This window comes from Balaenoptera ricei, chromosome 7, assembly GCF_028023285.1.
Source record: "Balaenoptera ricei isolate mBalRic1 chromosome 7, mBalRic1.hap2, whole genome shotgun sequence".
In the NCBI taxonomy this organism is placed as follows: Eukaryota; Metazoa; Chordata; class Mammalia; order Artiodactyla; family Balaenopteridae; genus Balaenoptera; species Balaenoptera ricei.
The window spans coordinates 108,411,029-108,433,786 of NC_082645.1; the positions used below are offsets into that span (position 1 = coordinate 108,411,029).

Here is a 22,758-nt window from a genome sequence, read left to right on the forward strand (position 1 = left end):
CAGTGGCCGAATCAGACCTATGCTTTATTGATCCATTAATATGATAGGCTATAAATGGGAATTAGACTGTAGGGAGATGTGGGGTGAGGGCTACCATCCAGGAGGCTGTAGGAACAGGGAAGGGGGGATGGTGGGAAGGCATCTGGACCTGGGGTAGCAGGACCCAAGTAGTAGCAGTAAAATCACCAGGACAAGTGGGCTGCAGGACGTAAAAGAGCAAAGAGAGAGGAAAACCAAAGAGGGCTGCACCATTTTGAGTCTGAACTATAGAGGAAAGAATGTTAAAATCTCAAGTAATAGTGCATTTATTGAGAATGGTCCAATGTGCTTTCTAAACGTTACTGTTAATAACAGGACTAGCGTCCAGCCTATAAAACAGGTATTGTGTGCCAACACTCGGCTAAGCACTTCACAAGCGTTATCTCCGTTACTCCTCAGAACTACCCGTTAGGAATAATGAACTATTAGAATACTCCAGGCCATAACTGACCAGGAGCAAAGTAAACACACCGATTTTTAAAAAATGCTGCTGGGGACAAAATTACGGGAAATGTGGAAGTTCAGGAAACTAAGATCAAAGGGCTTAGGTTAAATAAATCTTTCCATGAAATACTGAGTAATAGTGAGGGGCCAGAAAGAGAACAAAGCTTTCCGATTCCCAATCTATGGCTAGAAAAAAAATTACCGGGACTATTTGAAGTTATAAACTCGTCTGGGGTAAAAATAAACTTATATGATTCTAACAATCTCAAATCCTGAGAGAATGGTTTGAACTAGGGTGTGGTTTATTGATAGAAATATCAGATAGTTTCATTGAGCAAGTGTGTTATTACATACAATTGGGAATTTTATTAATGATGCACTCTAAGAAAATTTCAGATGCTTTGGGAAATTAAAAAAATTCCAACTCTGGAGAATAAAGTATGAAAGAATTCAAGTTGGGGAAGCATTTAATTATCTGTGACAAGAGAAAAGCTCAATCAACTTTTTGACTATTTTGATTAGATGATATTAAACATATGGCTATTTATTAGCATCTGGAAACTGGAAATTTGAAGTATCTATACTCATCAATATTATCAAATTATGATGTGGTTATTAATGCTGAGATAGTGTAATATAAAATATTATTTACCTGATGCATGTAACTCTTGTATTGATTCTGAAGGTGTCAAAGGATCTGGATTTAATATAAATAAACAAAAAGTTCAGATATATACATACTCAGATACACACTATATTCATTAACTATGTGTAATTTATACTGAAAAATTAAAATACACTGTCCTAAAATATGAGTGAGTCCCTTCAATAAAGCTTTGTTTTTCAAGACAAGTACCTTAGGTTGTTTACTTCTTTCCTTAAAAATGAATGCCATGAACAGAATTATTCTAATTCTTAGCTTTCTTTTTGGACACCTTTTTGTTCTATCAGAAATCTGCTTGCTACAAAACATATTTTTATGTTCACTGTTGATAATATCATATCTACACAGAGACTGTCAGGCCTTTTTCTGAGCCACTGATAAGTAGTAAACAACCAGAATCCAAATGACAAAAACAGGTTTGATCCTCTTGAGTGCTGTAACCAGCCGCCTAATGCAGTAATATCTTGGCACTAGTTCATAAACATAAAACAAAACAAAAAGTGAAAAATGTTAGTCCAAAATAACTTTTCCACCCTTTATTCTATGAAGGCATTTAGATAAATGTGTTTCATAAATTGGAAAAAGAATGGAATAATGTATACAGCTTATATTTAAGATTGACATGACAAAACTTTTATAGGCTTGATAATGTACGTTACTTTCTCTTTCCTTCCAAAATATTAGTGTGAGCTATAATACATATGAAGAGGCTCTTTACCATCTTAGTTTCTGCTTTCCATGAATATCAAAACTGTGCCTTGTAATTTACTCATGCTTAGAAGTATTTAATTAATCAATTTATTTATTTTATTGGGGTATAATTGACATATAACATTATATTAGTTTCAAGTGCACCACATGATTTGATATACGTACACCTTGCAAAGTAGAAGTAAAGTATTTTAAAGTCATAAATCATTTAAGTATTTTCTTTGTAGCTTGATGTTTGATTAGTTTCTGATGTCTAGATGGGTGATGCTTATTCTCTACCATGATCATGCTGATATGTGTGTATATACATATTTTGACAAAAGTAATAAATGAAAATATTGTCTATAGACCATTTATACTATAGTAAGTATAGTAAACAAAATGTGAAGCCCCATTTTTACCTGTGCACCCATCTCTGCCTCAGAGGTACTGAGTATTTACAATGTTGCCCATTTGCCTGCCTTCTTTTCTCCCTTTCAACCTACCAGTTTTCTTTGTATAAAACTCATTTTGAGGAATTGCATTTTAATGTACACACATTGATAATCTTAAATGAATTTATACTCACAAAGTATAACTTTTCCTCCCTGTAATTTTATGTCTCTCAAAATCAAAGGAAAGTTGTCTTTTGGAGCCAGTATGGTGAAAGACAGTATGGGTCTAGGTTAAAATTCTTTGATTTACAAGCATCAATTTTATGGTTTTCTTGGCCTTCTCGTTAATGAAAAAGGAAACATAGACAAAAATTGAGAAATACAGAGCTGTATTCTTTACCACATGCCACCAACTTCTGCATTTTAACCTGATTATCTGGCTCTAATCCCATGTGACAACTTCAGACAAAACCAACACTGAAGAAACAGGAAAACAACAACAAACAAAGGCAAAACAAACAAAAAAATATATTTGTTCCCATTGTAGGAACAGACAAAAATTCTGGGAATTATTACCTGGAATGTTTGCTGATCTTATGGGGAGACACAAAGGAATAAAGTGTTCATGCTGACATACTTCTTGAAGGAAATCAAATTTATATTGGCATAAGGTCTGAAAAAGAGGCAAAGAAATGACTATTATTCACACACTAAGAAAATTAATGGAAAATCTGCACTTGAATCTTATATCTAAAAAGGAGGTGGAGTTACTTTTGTGTGACCACTGGGTCATTGTTAAATTTAAAGGATTTTGTCCCCTCTGAAGTGGTAAATGTAGTCAGGCCCCCTGTTTTTGGAGATTGGACAAGGCCTGTTCAGGAAATGATCCCATCTGCAACCTACGTTGAGCTTCTATGAGATACAATCTTACTCAGCCCTATTTTTTGCTTCTTTTGGCATGTATTTAACATGTTTATTCTGGGAAAAATAGGTCCTCACCACATGTACAGAGGTCTTCAACTACATTCAGCTCAAAGAACATATCACTTCAATCAACTCCTAAGATCCAGTGCTAAGGAAGACAATGGTGCAGATAATCTAAAATTACAGTGAATCTCTCTCCATCTGCCATTTATTTTTGGAGTACGTTATCTAATTCCACCTCTTCCCTGCCCTAGCAAACAGGTCTGTCATTTCAATAATGTTTTGAGTAGGACAGAGATAAACGAAGTGCAGACATGGTCTAAGACAACTTAATACAATCACATAAATAGGAACAATCAGCATGTTCATAACCATTCTATTTGCATTGTCATGCAAACTAAGTAATCAATTTTTAAGACTCAGATTGTGTTCACTGTATTCACTAATACCAGCTAACAAAATAAAATATATTCCATTTGCTCAGATATTTTAGAATCATATTTTGTGGCAACTTTAGTCAATAATTTAAAATACTGCCATCTTAAACAAGGGTAGTATCTGACTTAATCCTTTGCACATCCAAGTGAAACGAAGCATAATTAAATTACATGGTAGTCATTCTTCACTGAGTATATTCTGTTTGGTTTTTGATAAAATATGTAGTTTAAGTTCACTGGAATTATACCTAAAATGATATTCTGCAAATATCATGCATAATTGGAGCACTAATGAAGGATATTCTCCCAAAAAATATTTACGGAGAGAATTGGATTCTCAAAATCAAATGACATATAACCATGTAACTCTCCTAGCCTAAAGTATATCTCCACTGCCAAAAAATAATGTTCAGTCTCCTAAGCATAACATGAAAGGTTCCAAGAAGATCATTATTTATTTTTGGCTTTTCTATATTCGTTACTCTTTCCCAATACCTAGATAATTTCCCAATGGGGACTTATCTTCCTCCCAATGGGTAAAGGTTAATGGGGAACTATTAATTCAGGTGCCCTGTCTTCCCTCCCTAAGAGGCAGGCATGTGACCCACAGCAGGTTGGTCACATGCTTCCTCTCTGGAATGTAAATCTTAAGCCGAGTATTAAGAAGGAGAAAATGGTCCCATTTGATTATTTAGACAGCAGCAGACCCTGGCCACTGGTTCATCCTTTGTGATTACTCTTGTGCCCTGGAAGTGCCTTGGTCACTGTTCTTTTCCAAGCTTAGTTCTCGAGCTCTTTCATCAATGCTGTTTACCCCAATATCCTTCCAAAAAATTCCCTTTTGCTCAAATTGGAGTAAGCTTCTGTTGCTGCGAGACAAAGAACCTTAACTGATAAAACTTTCACAGTCTGGCCCACTTCCAGTCTTATTTCCCTCTAGCATATGCCATACTACGTAGCTCAGTGGTTCTCAAACTTGAGAGTGCAGAGGAATCACCTGAAAGTCTTGTTGCAATCCAGATTTCTGGGCTCCCCCTGTGGTAGCTCTGTTCCGAGATCACTGGTCTAGGAACCACACTTTGAGAACCGCTGCTCTCTAGACAGTACTGTTCCCTATCTCCCAAAACATAGCCCCTATTTAGGTAGGGTGATCAACTGTCCCATTTTGCCCAAGACAGAAGGTTTCCAGGGAAGTGGGATTTTCAGTGCTAAAACCAAGACAGTTCTGAGTAAACTTGAGGCAGAAGAATTGCAGGTGGAAAGAATCACTCCTTTCACCGCCCACAGGAAATAAAAGTGAAATGTAAACACTTTCATTCCACACTCCTTTTTTGTCCCCTGTGAAGGAAGGACTGGGTAGACTTACTTAGCACATGAACCGTTTTAAAAGGCTGCCTCTCATTGGTATAGAAATTATTTTTTGATATGGATAATGGATAGGTTATTGTTTTAGACAGATATACACAGAGACCAGTTTATTTATTTAAAATGCAACAGTTTAGAAAGCAAGCACTCCGGTACGTGGTTCTTACCTTGGGATCACCAGAGGAGAACATGCTGACGTAACTGTTAACCGTCTTAAACACAAAACCCCGGTCCATAAACGTAAAGCAGCGCTAAAAAAGTAAAATTCTAAATTCAGACGTTTTTAATTTAAGGATCATTAAAGATGTTAGAAAAGGTGATTAAATATATTGAAGTAAAATAACATTTAACTAAATGTGCTATATAATAAATGTCTTAAAAATCTCTGCAATATGTTTAAGCGTTCATCCACATATGGCAACTAATTAAAATACTAGATACAGTACACACACCAGAAAGTTACAAACCCATATTTATCAATTTTCTAAAACATCTCTTGGAGCTTTGCAATGAGGTCTTTCCTTTTAATATAGAAAGTTTTAGCTTTTACTTGTCTATTTTTTAAAACCACTTAGTTACATTTTATTATTATTGTTTTTTAGTAATTCGATTCCATAATTCCTCAGGTGAAGAACCTTGCTGTGCAACATTGGGTAGGAACAGGGCAGAGACATGTCAGGAAAACCTTTTAAAATCTCACTGGCCAAAAAAAATAAATAAATAAATAATAAAATCTCACTGGCCTCCTTCAACAGAATAGCTTTTCTTTTCAGCCAAGGCAGCTTGAATTTGAAGAGTGAAGGTAAGAGATCCTGGGATTTCTATCAGTGAGCTGCTCACTGTCTCTTTATTATGTTGTCAATCTCTCTTAACTGTAAAAACGAGAGCCTTAAACAGTAGGTAGGTTTGGAGGAGTCAGGCAAGCGTTCCAACTTGGTACAGCACCTGCTCTCTCTCCCAAAGACCCATGGCCATGTCACCAGTAACCAAGCTACAGTGGCCAATTACTGCACTGGAAAAGTGTGAAGTGGGCATGGACCATATTTACTGATGCAGTATCTTGGGGAGGCACTATAGCAGATTGGCATATGGGGTCATCACTGCGTGTGTGGGGGTTGCATTCTACCCAGCCACATGTGTGTGAGCATGCGTACTACATGGGAAAATTTCTCAGCTGCTACATCACTCAGCATAGAAGCCTTCTTTCTCGTCCAAAGAGCCCTGTATGGTCCATTGTACTGGTTTTGCATCTCTTGATCTCTCCTCAATTTTACAAACAAATCTCTTTTCTCAAAAAGGACTGAACATAAAATCTTGTTATAGGTAGTCTACCAAGTGGAAAGTCTCGCACTGAAATACGCCCGTGTGTAAACATGAGCTTTTTTCTCTAATAACATTTTTCCAGTTGTTTGGTCATTTATATGTTTGTTTTGTTTCCTTTTCCATTTTTCTTTGTTTTCTTCTGAGTTTTTGTTTTTCATTACCTATTCATTATTGTGTTAACATACTGCTTCATTTATATTTTCATTTTCAATATGGATTTAAGTTCCTTCAATAACTCTCCCCTTAGAAAAAAGTAAATGGCTCCCATGTCCTCCCACCTCCCAAAAGAACAGTGAGGAAAGGTAGACACCAGAGCATAATCATAAGCACAGAAGATGTAGAGCACCTATAAGGGGAGGATGGGAGGAAAAGAGGGCTTTCGTGTCCTCTGCACTATGCAGGCTCCCAGCTAGTGTGTCAAATCCTCCCAGGATGCAGAAGGAAGTCCCAACTGGTGACCCTTGGACTATCCCCAATATGGAGCTCCCTCCCCAGAAGACCTCTGCTTTCTCTTTCCTGCTGGGAAGAAGCTTGTGTCTCACCTTGCAGAGAGAGGAAGACCATCCAGTATAACTGTGGGTTCTAGAAACTTCTCAAGAAACAGCAAGAGAAAAGAAGCCCTTTGGTGAAGACACAGGGCCCTTTGATTAGATAGAGAAGGGGTTGGTGAGTCCTGTCATTGAACAAGGGTAGTGGCAATTGCCACCTCCCAGGGACTACTGTAGCCAATCTGTGAGCTTTTGAAGGAGGCCTAACTCCATCACCCATGAATGGGGAAAGTGAGGAGAAGACTGCCTACCCTGGGGATCTAGGAAAACTCACTTAAGAGTTTCTTGAGATTTAAGAAGACTTTCTTTGTGGTAAACTTGTCATTCTCTTTCTAAGGGACAGTGAGGGAAAAGGAGGGGTCATTCCTAAGGTACAAAGCCAGCGGAATCAGCCTTCTTCCTGCAGAGAGCCCTCCTGCAGATCAAGCTTCATCAAATGTGTCTCTCCTGTCACCAGTCCCCTGTGTCTGGTCCATCCCAGCACCTTCTTAACCCCAGGCGAAGAGGCTCTTCTGCTCATTGCTGAGGGGTGGAGGGACCTCTCTGCTTTTATTTTAAAATAATTTATATTAACCTTCTATATGAGTAGAAAATAATTTATAACAGGTTTTGGTAAACTATGGCCCATGAGCCAAAAGTGGCACACTGTCTGTTTTTCTAAAGAAAGTTTTACTGACACAGCTACACCCATTTGTTTATATATTGTCTATGGTGAATGGTCTATGGTTGTTTCTGTGTTACAGTTGCAGAGTTGGGTAGTTGTCACAGAGACTGTATGTCCTGCAGAACTAAAAATATTTAATATTTGACCCTTTATAGAAAACAATTTTGCAGATTCTTGATATAAAGGATAACTTATACCCTGTCAGGCTTTTTCTCAGTTTGGCTTAGTAAGCTAAAAGCCAAATATTCTAAATTACATGCAAAAATATATTTTTGTATATATGGCTGTTGTAATGAAAAAATGTTTATTTTGTCTCATCAACTGTGAAAGTCACAGTTTTACTCTATAGATGGTTCAGTGATGAGTAATGAAATCCCAAATTGCAAAACACACCACCTGAGTGCCTTTCCCTGTATATTTTACAAAACCTCTGGGCCCATCATTTCCTTTCCTTTGCCCCTGTGCTAGGTATTAGCTTATGTAACACCCACAGCAACTTTTGTATAGATGAAGTTTCTAGAAAACATTTATTTATTTCACAAACACAGAACATTTAAGTAAAATAGAGTAGATATGAAGACTTTCCCTTTTCACTGACTTGCTTATCCATCTTTTTTTTTTCATAATTAGAACTATCACAGATGTTTCTTTAAACATAATTTGCTACCAAAGTCTGTTTTTTATATTAGATGATTTCCAAAAGCTAATTTAAATAAAGTAGAGATTAGTCAGACGAGGGGGTAAAAAGATATGGCTGTCTGAGAAGGAAAATTAAAATCAGAATGAACTTTCCTTTGCCACCTCCTTGGTATTATGTTTGCATGAGAAGAGTATCTAGACAGGTACGCTCAGGTAAGTCAGAGTTGTGACCCAGACTGGCAGTGAAAAGAAAAATTACAGAAGCTACATAGGTAGCCATGGATCCATTCACATGCTATCTTCTTCCAGGAGAGGTCAGAGAAATCGACAAGGTTTCTGGCATAAGTGATACAAAAACACTACTTTCCATCATTACATGATGTAAAAGAGGGCACATTCTCACCTAGGACATTTTCCTATGGCCACCCCAGAGGTACCGTTCTCTCCACTCTTGGAAAACAATCTTGGTACAACCATGGTGTTACAATTATATTTCAATTGTTAAATTCCAATGACAACTAATTTACGGTATTTGATTACTAATGTAGAACTCAATAACCAAAACAGGTAAAAGTCATCCGAAGCCTCAGCTGAGCAAATAACTGTTATCAGATTTCTGGGAATACAGAAGATTTATAATGCCAACAGTGGGCAATGTTGAAGAGCTGAACGCTCAAAGTTCATCAATTCATAGGCATTGTGCCAAATGACTATATTCAATTTTACATAAGAAAATCACTTTCTCTCCCTTTCCCTTTTCCTCTCTTAGTTCAAACGATTCATCCAATAAATTTTACAGAAAGTTTTTTTTAAGCTTTCTGTGTCAAATAAATGCCATCAAAACTACAATTTTAAAACAATGCTTGTACGATGGGCTTTTATAATGTACAATATATTAAACTAATGTTTTCATTTATAAACTTCACATATAAGTATTGCTTTCAGTTGGTGGTACATGGATCCACATATCTTATAGACTATATTTGTTTTATCTATTGTCAATCCATGCTTTTTACCCACAGATTTCACAACCACTGGTATCACCATTAGCTTTATACTTTGTGCCTTTTTTCATCTTGGACATTCATGTTAGACATTAGTTTATGTACCACCAGAAGCAACTTTTGCATAAATGAGCTCCACGGAAAACATATATTTATTCTAATAAGTACAGAGCATTTAAGCCAAAAAGGGTGGATAAGGGGTCTTTTCCCTTTTTAAGAGACTTGCTTATGCAACATTTTTTTTTGGAATTTTGGGAAGAATATTGCAGATATTTCTTAAATGTAATTTGCTTACAAATTGGACAGTATGCCATTTTTTTCCCAAATTTTCTTTTCCATCAAGCACTTCAAATAAACTACTAGCATAGTAATAAACTTTATTCTCATAGGTCTTAAAAACGTGGTAGAAAACGAGAGTAATTTTTTTCTCCTTTTTTTCTCTTTCTCTTTTCCTCCTCAACTCTGACCATCCCTTTCTCTTTCTGAAGCAAGAAAAAAAGCAAAAATAAGAGACAAAACAGTGAAGAAAAAGAAATACAAGATGAGAACAAACATGGTATGTAATTTGAAACTGCATTTAACACATTAAAAAAGAAATTAGACTGAATTAAAACTCACCAAAGACAAGTTAAGCTAATTTTCCATCTACCTCCATAGTCTCTTAACTTTATGTTAGTAGTATTTATTTATAAATTCCCACACCTATCCAGTATGTTCTGGTGTCTACCACAAAGAAACAAGTGAAGTGGCTTCATCAATAGTCAATAGTTGGGCAAAAGAAGGAATAGAAGAAAAACAGTATCTTTCTGGTTGAATGTGTTATCTGTTAAATGATACACCATCATTCTACATTAGCTTTTCTTGGACTAAGCACATTTTTCTTCTCAATTCAATAGAAATGCCTGTAATTCGAAGAAATGATGCTAAATATATGTATGTGTATATATATATATGTATATGTATATTCACGTTATGTTGCTCAATACTTTAACTGATAATTTTCCTTTCATGCGATTAATGCACAATATTTTCATCATGTAAAAAGAGCCTAGAGGTAATATAACAAAAATGCTAAATTCCCCAAAATTTTCCCAAAGTGGCTATTTGGCATCACTGTTAGAGCCGTAACCAATCCAAAACATCACTTCAAGGGCAGAAAAGCCCAAGAGAATAATATTGTCACAGTGCAGCATCTTTAAAAATCTCATTTTTCTCTTTAAAAGTATTTAGAAGTACTACATTTGGCAACACTCAAGTAGATACTTTTCTTTAACCTTGGTTTTTGTTCTGTATGACTGCAAATTGGAAAAAATATCAAAAAGTATTTCAAGCAAGAAAGATGTACAGATGAAAGTATTCATCTAATCCTGGTAGTCTTGACTTTTCATCATAAATGAAACTGTGACTTAAATTAACATTTAGAGTATCTCACACCCACTATCACGGAGGCTTGAATAGAACTGTGATCTTGTATAATTGTACCTTAAGAAATCTGGCAACGCTGTGGTTTGCCCTTCTTGTTTCTTCAAGTGCATCTTTGTTTTTCCAAATCATGTGGTCGGCTAGGCTCATGACAAGATTGTCCAGTTCATTTTGGTAAGATTCAGGAAATCTTTGAGGCCGAGAAAGCTAAGGAAAGAATGGATCATTTCTTTATAATGTGACCCATGAAATACTAAGTCTGGAAAACATAAACTGTAAGCCTTACTACAAACAAAAAGTCTTTTTGAAAACTTGAAAGCAATAATAAAATAGAAGCCCTTTTAATTTCAAGGTCATGATTTTCATCATTTTTATTTAATGTTTCCTTCTATTTTGGCCAATAAATTTTTCACTTTTTCATTATAAATTATAACATATATGAATTGCAGACTATTCAGACAATGTAGAAATGTAACATTTTTAAATAACCTCTTAATTCCCCTCCTTTCCCTCTCCGGAAATAACTACTATCAATTCAATGGTTTAATGAATATTATTCTAGATTTTCTTTGACTCACAGTTCTCTAATTTAAAAATCAATTATTTTGATTTTTTAAAACTAGGAATCCTCCAATAAACAGCTATAAGAAATCAGTGAATGAATAACTGAATGAGTACAGATATTGGTTTGTAATGTTCTCTAATAAGTAGTGAGTCCCAGCTGGTCTTTTTAAAACATTTATTTCAGCTTTATTGAGTTATAGTTGACATATAAAATTATAAGATATTTAAAGCATACACTGTGGTGCTTTCATACACATACATATTGTGAAAGAATTACATCCTCTACCCCTCATCTAGTTAATTAAGCCATCCATCAGCTCACATACATATTTTTGGGGAGAGGACATTTAAGTTCTACTCTCAGCAAATTTCAATTACACAATACAGTGTTATCAACTATAATCACCATGTTTTCCATTAGATGCTCAAATCTTATTTATCTTATAGATGAAGGTTTACACAAGCTAGTCTTAACTCAATGGTCCCAGCATATGCCACCGCAGATGCCTGTGGGACTTCACAGTCAAGATGCTTTTGCCACAAGATAAAAAGTGATTTGGCTGTGAGATTACATAACATACATTGAATAAAACTCTATAGGCCCCTAAAGACTGCCCTCAGTCCAGGAATCCATGCCCCACCCCCCCAATTTGAACTCCTGCACATAAAGGGAAAGTTTCAGGCAGCTGAGTTTTCCCATTTCAATCTCTACTTTGTGAATTTACACAGCCTCTTTGCACGAGATAGGTAAGATTCATTCATCTTTACAAGTTGGCTTTAAAATTAGACTCGCATTTTCACTATAGACAGAAACAGACAATTGAGAGTTAGACAGTGCCATATTCTCTAAAATTCTGAGCACCCAGACTTCCATGAGGCAAGAATAAAAACCACAGAGGCTAAAATTACAGGAACTGCATAGAACAAACAGTGATTAATTGTAGGACGCTGGAGCTGACTTGGACTGGCTTTTTTTTAAGCCATTGTACCAGGACATGACTGTATAGACATTTTGAGGATTTCTTGGTTACCCTCTGTATATATTCAAAGCTTATTGTTGAAATCAAATTAAGTTAACAACAAATAAACCTAATGGATTTAATTGCAGACATCATTTTTCATCCTGCTCCATATACCTTGGGGAAATAAGGGTAAACAATTCACCTACGAAAGCAGCAATCACTTTTTAGGTAATCAAAGCACATTTGTAGTTTTCCTCTTTTCATTGTGTTAGTCTTCCAAGATACATTAAACATATCAATGTCAACTTTTTCTTCACAGGGACATACAGTAATATCTTGGACTTTGATAATCCCTCTGTTCCTCCATTTTTTTGGCCTTCCTTTCAAACTCCCCTTGTAGCCTACTCCCACTCTTAACCCAAAGACATGCTGATTGGTAAACACATGAGTAATATTTTTAATTGCTCTCTGGAAGTCTATCCCAAGGGCTTGAGGCGGGAGAATTCCTGAGCTGGGGATGGTGGATTTTGTGTCTCAGGACAGGGGAGGAGGGGGAGTAAGGTGACAGCATGGTTGAATCCCAAGCTGTAGAGCTGGAACGCGTTGGAGAACCTGGGCTATGGTATGGTGGAGGTCACAAGGATCAGGTGCAGGGGCTGAACTTCAGGCGTTTGGGAATTTCGTTAAGAACAAGGGGCTGACGGGAAACAAAAGGTGTAGCCAGTACAAGAAAACTTTGGCTACTAGAGCTCAGGATTGAGAAGACATTCAGCACTTCCTAGTAAATAGGAATTCACCTTGGACAAGAAAGCAGGGGTCACAGGGAGGTGTTATCCGCCTTTCAGAGGACCAGACTAGGGATCTGACTTCCTCATATCTCCTTGATGATGGAAGCTTTTTTTAATAGCAAAGAAAGCTATTCACTTCACAATTAAAAAATAAGAAAAGAAAATGCAAATAGCTTGGGAGATGTTTATTGTGAATGCTTTCAAGTCAAATGATGGTATCTGGTCTTCTCGTACTGTGATACATAGAGATGGTTAGAAAATTGGAAGGTCATGCACCTCTGGAAGAAAACTGGGTATAGTGATTGCTATGGAAGAGGGTAATGAAAAGGGAACTTGAATCAGTGAAGATAAACTCTTGTTTACGATGAGTTCCTTTATTCTTAGGCTGTCCATAAGGGTGTTTTGTGACCTATCTATTTTAGCAGATACATACTGGTGGGAACGAAAGGATTTTAGTCCAATTTGTTCTTTTTACAGATGGGAGAACAGACTCTGAGATGTTTAGTGTCTTTTTTTTAAATCATCTAACATGTTAGTGGCAGAGCAAGGATTACAGTGGTGAGGTTTCCTGATATAGCTTAAGAACAGAGAGATAGGAATCACTCTTAGCTTCATGTTAGATTTTCTCTTCCTCCCGGACAGGACGCTCTTATCTCTGGAAGTAGAAGGGCAGACACAGCTGAAAAGCAAACACAGGACTTAAGAACTAAGAGTTATGGAACACCAGAGATGATTAGATGTGCAGCCAAGGCAGGTCTGTTATGCTTATGTCAAGGCCATGTTTGGAAAGGCCTGAGGTCTGGAGGCATGGATGGGGCATGTGGATGGATGGCCCGAGGATGGTGGCTTGGCAGCCTCCCCTGAATCCTCAGTGCCCCATCCTTCTCTATTCAGAGTCAGCGCTTCTCCCGTGTGGGAATACACTGCAAAGGTCTCTCCCTGCAAGACGACAGGCAGACCCTTCAGGAGCTGTCCTTCCTCCTCTCCTGGAGCTCAGGCCATTAACTGGGATTAAATGCCAGCTTAACTCAGCTGCGAACCTGCTGGGCCTAATAAGGTAAGGAAGCGTGTATACCCCAAGGAGTTATAGGAATTAGTCAGCATGTACCAGCAGGAGCCACACAGGGAGTACCACTGAGATCGGATGTTGAGTGTGTTTGACCAAGATGGCCAGAACATAAGAATGGATAAATTCAAATTCATTGACATGAGGGCACTTTGTCAGGACACAGGCTTAAATAAGACCTCAGGGGATGGACCACTCCCTGTTAGTTGGCTCTTAGAATCCTGGAGATGGCTCATTTTAAGCAGAATGGAAATGCCTAGGTTGCCCTGGCAAATGAATGAGGAAGGAGTAAAGAAGCAGACGAAGGTGGACATGTAGGAAAGGAAATATGAGCCCAGAAGACCCACTATCCACCAAGGCCATCAGGAAGGTACTGGGGACCGACATCCCTAAGACCGTTCACTGGTGTCTCCCATCTGCAGGTGAGAGAGGCAGTCACAGTATTGGCTCGCTAACAGTCATGAGGATGAGGGTCATCAATATAACACAGGCCATGTGATTGCACCTAATCTCCAGGGGCCAGGGGGTTGCGATTACCAAAACAAATGGCAAATCTGGAGAGCAGCCAAGGGGGCTTGACTCTCAGGGAGCTACAGAGCTGATTAATGACATGTTGGAAGCCCTAGGGACGAGACAATCAGCAGCCGACAATGGCGATGCTTAATGTCCTCCAAGGAGGCAAGGCTGGACAATCAGGAGATGAGGATGTTTGTTCCAGTGAATAGACACGAATCCTCTCTCTGTTCTTGGATCTCAGTCAATTTTCAGATCTGGTACATACTGGCTGAAGAGGAGGCAGGGTCCCTAAAGAAAGCCCCCTGCAGACCTTTGATAAGTACATACTGTAATGATTCTACCAGTCCTTCTCCAAAGGCTTTCCTCAGGTGACTATACTAGGTGGAGGGGAATATTCATATATTCCAAGAACTATGGGACACAAGATCTGAGTTGCTACCTGCTATCTGGGGACCAAAACACCATCATGCCCACCCAGTTAGAGTGGAAACTCACAGGATTAATAAAGTTGCCCTGCCTAAAGTTCTGTTAGCAGAGGGTCCACTGGGTTCAAAAATCCACCAAACAGCCATTTACCTGGTCCAAATGTATAATTTGTATTGACATAATCCGCATCTAGAGTAACCACACACTGGATGCTTGACCTGTGGCGCTATCCTGGTGGAGAAGGTCAAGTGTAAGCCTCTGACACTGCCCCTCCCCAGCCAAGGGTGTAAATGGAGACAATATTGCTATTCGCCACCATTCCCACCCCATGCAATATTGCTCTGATTTAGTCTCCCAGTGAGGGAGGGGTAAGAGTCAGAGGTTTCCCCTCAGTCTTACCCACAGTGAGGACAAGAGAAATACGTATGGAACTCAGGCAATCCACTTGGGTGCTTCTTGATCCTCCCTACCCGATTGTAACTCTATATGGTCTGAGTAGAGTATGACTCCTGGAGGCTGAGACCACCCTGGACCACTCCGGAATGAGGGTTTGGGTCACAACACAGTAAGTCACCAAGACCTTCAGAGCTGTTGGCTGAGGGTGAGGGCAATCTAGAATGGATGGTAGAGGAGGGAGGTGATGAGAACTGCACAGGGTTCCGAGACCAACTATAGTAACAGGGGCTACAGTTAACCCCACTAGCCTCCCTCTTGTAAGTTTCCTTTCAGGAAGGAGAGGCCCATGGGAACTGTGGAGGAGAAGATTCATAAACATATGTGAAAGGTAGTGTAAGCTGTGGACTGTGGACCACGGGTGGCAGCCAAGGATGTGCATAGCTCAGATACTCCCTTGAGAAAAAGTCTACTGGGATGAATGAAATAACTACGAAGCCTTTGGGACCCACTCAAGAGTTCATGCCAAGGCCAAACTCTCTCCGGCTGCTCTGAGTAATTACTGAGCTTGCAGAGGTAACAGAGCCAGACCATCTGCCCGATGCAGGACTTTTCTCATGAACATTCTTTGCTCTCAGACAGCCCATTGGCCCACCTACAACTTCCTCACTGCAAGCCTCTTTCTAGCCGATCCTCCTTCTTTTGCCATCTCCTTTCACAGGTGTCAGACCTTCCTAGTCCTTTTGTCTGTCCCTTTATCCTTTGTAGTCATTTTTGTACTTCTAATTTTGTCCTGGCATCTGCTTCTGAAGGACCTGTACTGATACACACAATCATGTCTCACATTTGTTGGATGCTATTGTATTACCTATGATCGTACCTGAATTTTATTTGTGTCAATCAAGTGCTGTGCCATGGATTTTAGGATAATTGCAAAGAAGAACCAGGAATGCTGTTAGGAAAAGAAAAGACAACCAGAAATTTATCATCTTATAGCAAAATAATGATAATTCCATTCTTCACAACTTGCGATTTTATAAAACCTTTATCTTAAAATGTATTCTTTGAAATTAAATGCATCAGAGCCATAGTATGTTCTCCATTATGTTAGGGTCATCCTTAGCAAAGTTCTAATGGTAAAAGTAAATACCAGATATATCTGTTCCTCAGTCATCTCAAAGACTGTTTAAACTAAAACAAGATACTGGTTTACTAGACATGGCTGAGTAGACAGTAGTCTTATGAAATACTTATTCATTGGGTGTTCTATCTGTTTTACTTAAACAAAACTAAGTAAAACTTTTTTATCTTAAAATATGGTGTAGCAGACCCACCCCTAACATTGCCAGGGATAGAGGCAAGAGTGAAAGTGTAAGCCACGTGTGAAAATATCTGAAAGTTCAAAGTCAAGTTAACAGAGTCTTAAATAAAATATGTTGGATCCTCCTATCTTGACAAATATAACTTCATGACAACTTGGAACGCTGTACCAGAACGTGGGGCCCACCCCCTCTTCTCACCTGAGGCTCCGTCCTACACTGAGGGGCCTGGGGCACGTGGGTGACTGTCCAGCCTGCAAATCCAAGTGCTGCCCACAAACCGGTCCCTCTCTCCCACCAAACACTGCTCCCCCCTTGGGTCTTGGGTTACACTCAAGAGTTTCCCTCTGAAGAATGGACTTAGGAAAGAGATCTAAGCATGCCCAGGAATAAACCTATAAACCCTTTAGGGAGGGGCTCCTGGGGAATTCTTATAGGTCCTGAAGAGGCGGTAGGGGCTCCCAGGAGCATTCCTCTTGGCTATTCTCATACTTTTTCTTATGAGAAGGGGTGCATTTGGAGAAGATCAAAGCATACGCAAGAGTGGAGGCCCCTCTTTCTTGGGTCTAAGGGTCTTGCTTAACCCAGATACAAAAAATATATATCACATATTGTGTACACTTACAAAGAATACACTTCCCTGAGCCTCTTCCCTTCCCAGCCTCTCCACCACAGATAACAATTTTGAATTTTGTGCTCATCATTCCCTTGCTTTCCTTAATCATTTTGCTACCAATATCATACATCGAAGTAATATTCAGTTTTGCCTGCCACTGAACTTCAAACAAACGGAATCATCCTGTATGTATTCTCTTGTGATTGCCTTTTCAATTCAACAAATTCTTTTCTAAGGTTTGCTTATGTGGAGCTAGGTAGCTGGGGGTCCTCTATTGTCACTGCATCACATATATAATCCCAATTTACCTATCTGCTCTACTGTGGATGGGCATCTGAACTATATCCAATTTTAGGCTGATACCAGCCATGCTGTTAACAACTTTTGAGTACCGGGTTCTAACGCTGGAAGATTGACTGAGATGAGGAAGAAAGGACGTTTAAGCTCTAAAGGGGCAGCTCTGGCTTAAAAAGGGGGTCATTCCTTAGTAAACTTGATATTGGAAGTGAAATTCATGTTGTTGGGAATATTTCATTAACACAAGGCACCCCACCTTGTCCTAAATAATATTTTTAACCACGATGCCAAATGTTCTAACATTTGTCTCTTGATTTAACTGACACCTGTCAGTCTCCATCCCTCAGCACTCAGCCCCACCTACACTATTTACCTTGAATCCACCAGGACTAATCCCATTGAGCCTCTTGCCTCTGTTCACATCTGATAACAGAAGAAGCCTCACTCCTCTCCTGCCCTCTGGTCTCCGTAGGTGCTGCACATCCCCTTGTGTATCTCACTGCTTCTCATCTCCTGAAACCCACCCACCATACCTTTGGTCTGGAACACATGGTCCATCACCAATAAAATCTCCTGAAGATGCAACTTCTCCTCCAAACATTCCCTTTGCCTTATCTTTTAACTGAACACTGACTCTCCCCAGAGGACCCTGCTGGAGAGGGTGTGGAGAGAAGGGAACCCTCCTACACTGTTGGTGGGACTGTAAATTGGTACAGTCACTATGGAGAACAGTATGGAGGTTCCTTAAAAAACTAAAAATGTAACTACCATATGATCCAGCAATCCCACTCCTTGGCATATATCCAGAGAAGAACATGGTTCAAAAGGATACATGTACCCCAATGTTCATTGCAGTACTGTCTACAATAGCCAAGATATGGAAGCAACCTAAATGTCCATTGACAGATGAATGGATAAAGAAGATGTGGTACATCTAGACAATGGAATATTACTCAGCCATTAAAAAGAATGAAATAACGCCATTTGCAGCAACATGGATGCTACTAGGCAGGCAGCCTTCTTCAGCAGCCCCGCCTCCACTCTCACCCCACTACAGTCTATTCTCTACACAGCCATCAGAGCAATCCTTTTGAACCAAGATCAGCTCAAGTCACTCCTCCGCTCAAAGTCCTCTGTTGGCTCCCAGTTTCTCGCTGAGTGGAAGCCAAAGCCCTTGCAATGGCCCACAGGCTTTACATTACCTGCCAAACCTCCCGCTGCCTCTCTGACTTCATCTTGCCTCCTCTTTTCTTTGCTCACGTGGCTTCAGCCACATTGGCTTCCCTGCCATCTTTCAGGCATGTCCACTAGGTGTGCTGCTGCCTTACAATGTTATACAGGTCTTCCCCTCTACCTTTTTTTTTTGAAATATAGCTGACTTACAATATTATATTAGTTTTAGGTGCACAACATAATGATTCAATATTTTTATAGATTGTACTCCATATAAGGTTATTATAAAAATATTGGCGATATACCCTGCACTATACATTACATCCTTGTAACTTATTTTATACCTAACAGTTTGTACCTGTTCATCCCCTTCACTTATTTGTCCCCTCCCCCAACTCCTCTCCCACCTCAGAACCACTAGTTTGTTCTCTGTATCAGTGAGTCTGTTTCTGTTTTGTTATATTCACTTGTTTGTTTTACTTTTTAGATCCCACATATAAGTGAATGAAATTTTGCTATTTGTGACATCATGGATGAACTCGGAGGGTATTATGCTTAGTGAAATAAGTCAGACAAAAGATACGGTATGTTTTCCCCTCTACCTTTAATGTTCTACCCTAAACATCTCCAGCTCCCTCACTTCCTTCACGTTTTTTGCTGAGGTATTACCTTCTCCACGAGCTCTATCTTGACCATTCTATTTAAAACTGCAAACCTCAGCCTGCATACTCAGGACTCCCCATTCCCTTTACCTGCTCGACGTTTTCTTTTCCTATGCTACTTCTCACCTCCAAACATACAATTTAATTAACTTTGCTACTATGTGTGTCATTTACTGTTTTTATCCCGCAGTAGAATGTAAGCTTCCCAAGGGCAGAGATCTTTATTCTATTCTCTAAATGCATGCCAAATGCCTAGGATGGTGAGGATGGTGCTTGTCACAAGGAAGGCACTTGGAATATACTTGTTGGATAAACTGAATGAATATACTCATACGGCTAATTTAAATTTAAACAAACAAACCGCTTGGCCTAGGAAAATGTGATTTTCGTGAACTCCTGTTGACGCTTATTGACCCAGCCTTCAGCCTCCCCTTCTAGCTACTTACTAATCAATCATGTATCTGTCAAGTCATGATAGATAATTAATTTAGCAGGGGACTAAATTCACAAGTCTATAAGTTACATCTTTAACAGCTTCTCACCATCTCTTCTTATATTACTACAAATGCATGTGTTTCAACTTTTGGGGGTCAAAGAGTGGCTGTTTCTCTGCCTCTTCTCTGCTGTCAGTATATTCATTACTACATCATTAATCCTTTTGTTGGTAGTTTTCCTCTTACTGTGCCTAAAAACCCAATAAACTTTATTTTGGGTACACTTAGCATTTTTGAATGTTTTAGGTCATTCTTAATAGTCATTCATTCTGCCTTCAGGCCAAAGGACTTAACTTGAGTCCATTCTACTTGTTAAAATGATCTGTTCTCTTGACATGGATCTTTTTTTCTTAATAGGTTCATATGTTACCATTTCAACATGAAGCTTATACCAGAAACTATTAGAGAAACGATCTATAAAAATCAATGAATCCTATCACCTTCAGGGTTGAGTGTAAGCCATCCCAATGAAAGGACCGTCTTTAAATTCTTTACCTTCAGGACATGCTTGACTGTTGTGGAGTCATTTGATTGCAAAAGACCAGTCACATTTTTAACCAGTTCCTCATGTATAGTTCTCTCCTTGCATGCCGTGGTCTTGAACACAAACTGAAGAAAATCCAAAAAGTGAAAAAAGTTAAATATTTAAAAGCAAAGCATCAAAAATTACGTTCCAAGAATAACTCATGTCTCAAAATTATCTGCTCATGCCAGATTTTGTCATGAAATAAATGAAGGCCCAATGATAAGTGTAATACACACCTGCTCCTATTGAGGGCTTTGCACAGGTAGAGCCTTGCTCACCTAAGTTCTCCTTGAAATGCTCTTTGTAGAAATCACAAAGAAGATCAGAGAGCAATTTAGAGGGTTCAAGGAAACATGGAGGGCTTTGACCCACCTACTTAGGATACATTTCCCCTTCTCCTTCCTTCCACTGGCAACAGGTGGGTGGCATGGTAGCATTTCTTCATCCTGAAAGGGTAGAGCACCCACTCAAATAGCCAAGTGGGGAAGCAGGCGCCTTCCAGAGGCCAGTAGGTGAGCTGCCCACAAGCCCAGTGTCCACTGCCATCTCATGCTGAGACATGGCAACCAACAGGTTCATAATGATTGGCCATCAGTAAGATAACTAATGTTTCTCGCTTTTTTTTCTTAAAAGATTGGTGTTGGCATTCACCACTGAGTGCACGTCATGGTCTAGTTTTCCATATTTCTTCATATATTTTAAGTATCAATTCATGCACGTATATTTAAAATACAAAATGCTTATTTCCGAATGATAATATTTTACTTATGAGTTGGGTTTGCCTCAAGGAAGGTCTTTTCTTCATAATATTCAAAATTTGGACTTCACTACAGTCAAAGATGAAGGCAGGCAAGAAACAAAGCAGAGGCACTTTGCATTTGGGTCTATAATTATTTCTTTGAACTTCAGAGCCCATTGACATCTAAGTCATTCTGATGGGGCCTAACTTCTCCACGCTCATCCCAAAGGAGAAAAACAAGGCTGAGAAATGCATGAAACTAGCTAAAATCAAGAGTAGTATGATTTTGCCCCTCATGGATTATGACTCATATGAGGGTAATGTCATCAACTATCTAATCCCATGTGCAGTAATTTAGCCCCAAGTGCATTTTGACTAGCTCTGAAATTTAAAAAATTTTGGCTAGACCATATCAGTCCCACGAATTGCTGTAAACCATGGCATTTAATTAGATTGACTTTAGGTATACATTTTTGAAAAAGACATGGTGTATGTGTGCATTTTGGATATTGTAGATGGAGTGAGTTAGCAGCATTTAGCACCACTGAACTTGAAATGGTGTTTAGATTACTTCTGAATAGGTTTGAATTATATCAGCTATCCCATCTTTCAAGGACATCAAAGCACGTATTGGTACCAGTTTTCATTATACTCTTAGATATGGGGCTTAATGTATATGTTAAAAAATAATTTTTTCCACCACGGGTAAAAAAAAAAATCATACTCCTTGGTCAAGGTCAGGCTGTCAGCCAGTCAGCCATGTACTACATACAGCAGGAGTCAAGTCACAGAATCATAGACCTAGATGTTCATCTGGTCTACCCCATCTCACTTCACAGAGGAGAAAAATGAGGTTCAGAGAGGCAGATTGCTCCAAGTTAACTATTTAACCTTAACTAGAATCTAGTTTTCCATTTGCTACTTTAATGTTCTTTCCAGAGTAAAATTCCAGTTGGTTATATTTATTAGGCTGTATTTGTTTTAGATACATGAAATTATGTTATAAAATATCTTTAGGAATTTTTATCAGCTTGAAATTCCACGTAGGTGTATTTCTAGATTTGAACCACTTCAAAGCAAACTAAATACACAGCTTCCTACGTTACAAAATCAAAAGGTCTCATCAGGATATTTCAAACATCCTGCTTAAAAATAAAGACCTTTCCAGGGTGTGTTTCCAGGACAATGCTCCAAGAGCATCACAGATAACATCTGAGAGCTGATTTAAGGCTCTCATCAGGAACTAGCCTCGGCTGTCACAAAAATAACCACAACATCATTGGGTTCTCAATGCAATTTTCAGTGATTCCATTGGAACAGGTAAATAATATGTGTGTTGAAAAGATGACTTTGTGTAATAAGGATTGGGGAATTTTTTTCTTCTCAGCCCCTTTGGCAATTGAAATGGAAAACTGGGGTAAGTGTCGAGAGAATGAAAATTCTATAGATGATTTCTGTTGAACAGTAAAGTCTTCAATACCCTATAAAACTAAGCTATGACTCTGTCTTAGAGAGCAAACTAAAAAGGCATTTGTAGGTGGAACTGGCCTTCTGCAGCTGAATTGTAGATCTTATTGGGTAAAATTATACCATAGGGAAATTACTGTGAAGAAACTATTTTTGGCATATGGTCTATGTTAAGGAATGGCACACACTCAT

The 22,758-nt window shown here is 38.7% G+C and overlaps 1 protein-coding gene across 13 annotated transcripts in view; it reads right to left on the minus strand.

Moving 5' to 3' along the window:
* The window catches only part of DOCK10 (dedicator of cytokinesis 10), a 288,822-nt gene that overhangs the window by 48,046 nt on the left and 218,018 nt on the right, over positions 1-22,758 (minus strand). For all 13 annotated transcript variants that reach the window (XR_009504315.1, XR_009504316.1, XM_059928831.1 and 10 more), the window contains 6 exons: positions 20,330-20,443; positions 16,154-16,225; positions 10,619-10,765; positions 5,126-5,209; positions 2,809-2,905; positions 1,136-1,180 (listed from right to left, as the gene is read on the minus strand). Coding sequence is in view for 11 of the 13 variants with exons in the window: in XM_059928831.1 (XP_059784814.1) it covers positions 1,136-1,180; positions 2,809-2,905; positions 5,126-5,209; positions 10,619-10,765; positions 16,154-16,225; positions 20,330-20,443 (559 nt within the window). In the remaining 2 variants the exon portion in view is untranslated. The remainder of the gene's footprint in view (positions 1-1,135; positions 1,181-2,808; positions 2,906-5,125; positions 5,210-10,618; positions 10,766-16,153; positions 16,226-20,329; positions 20,444-22,758) is intronic.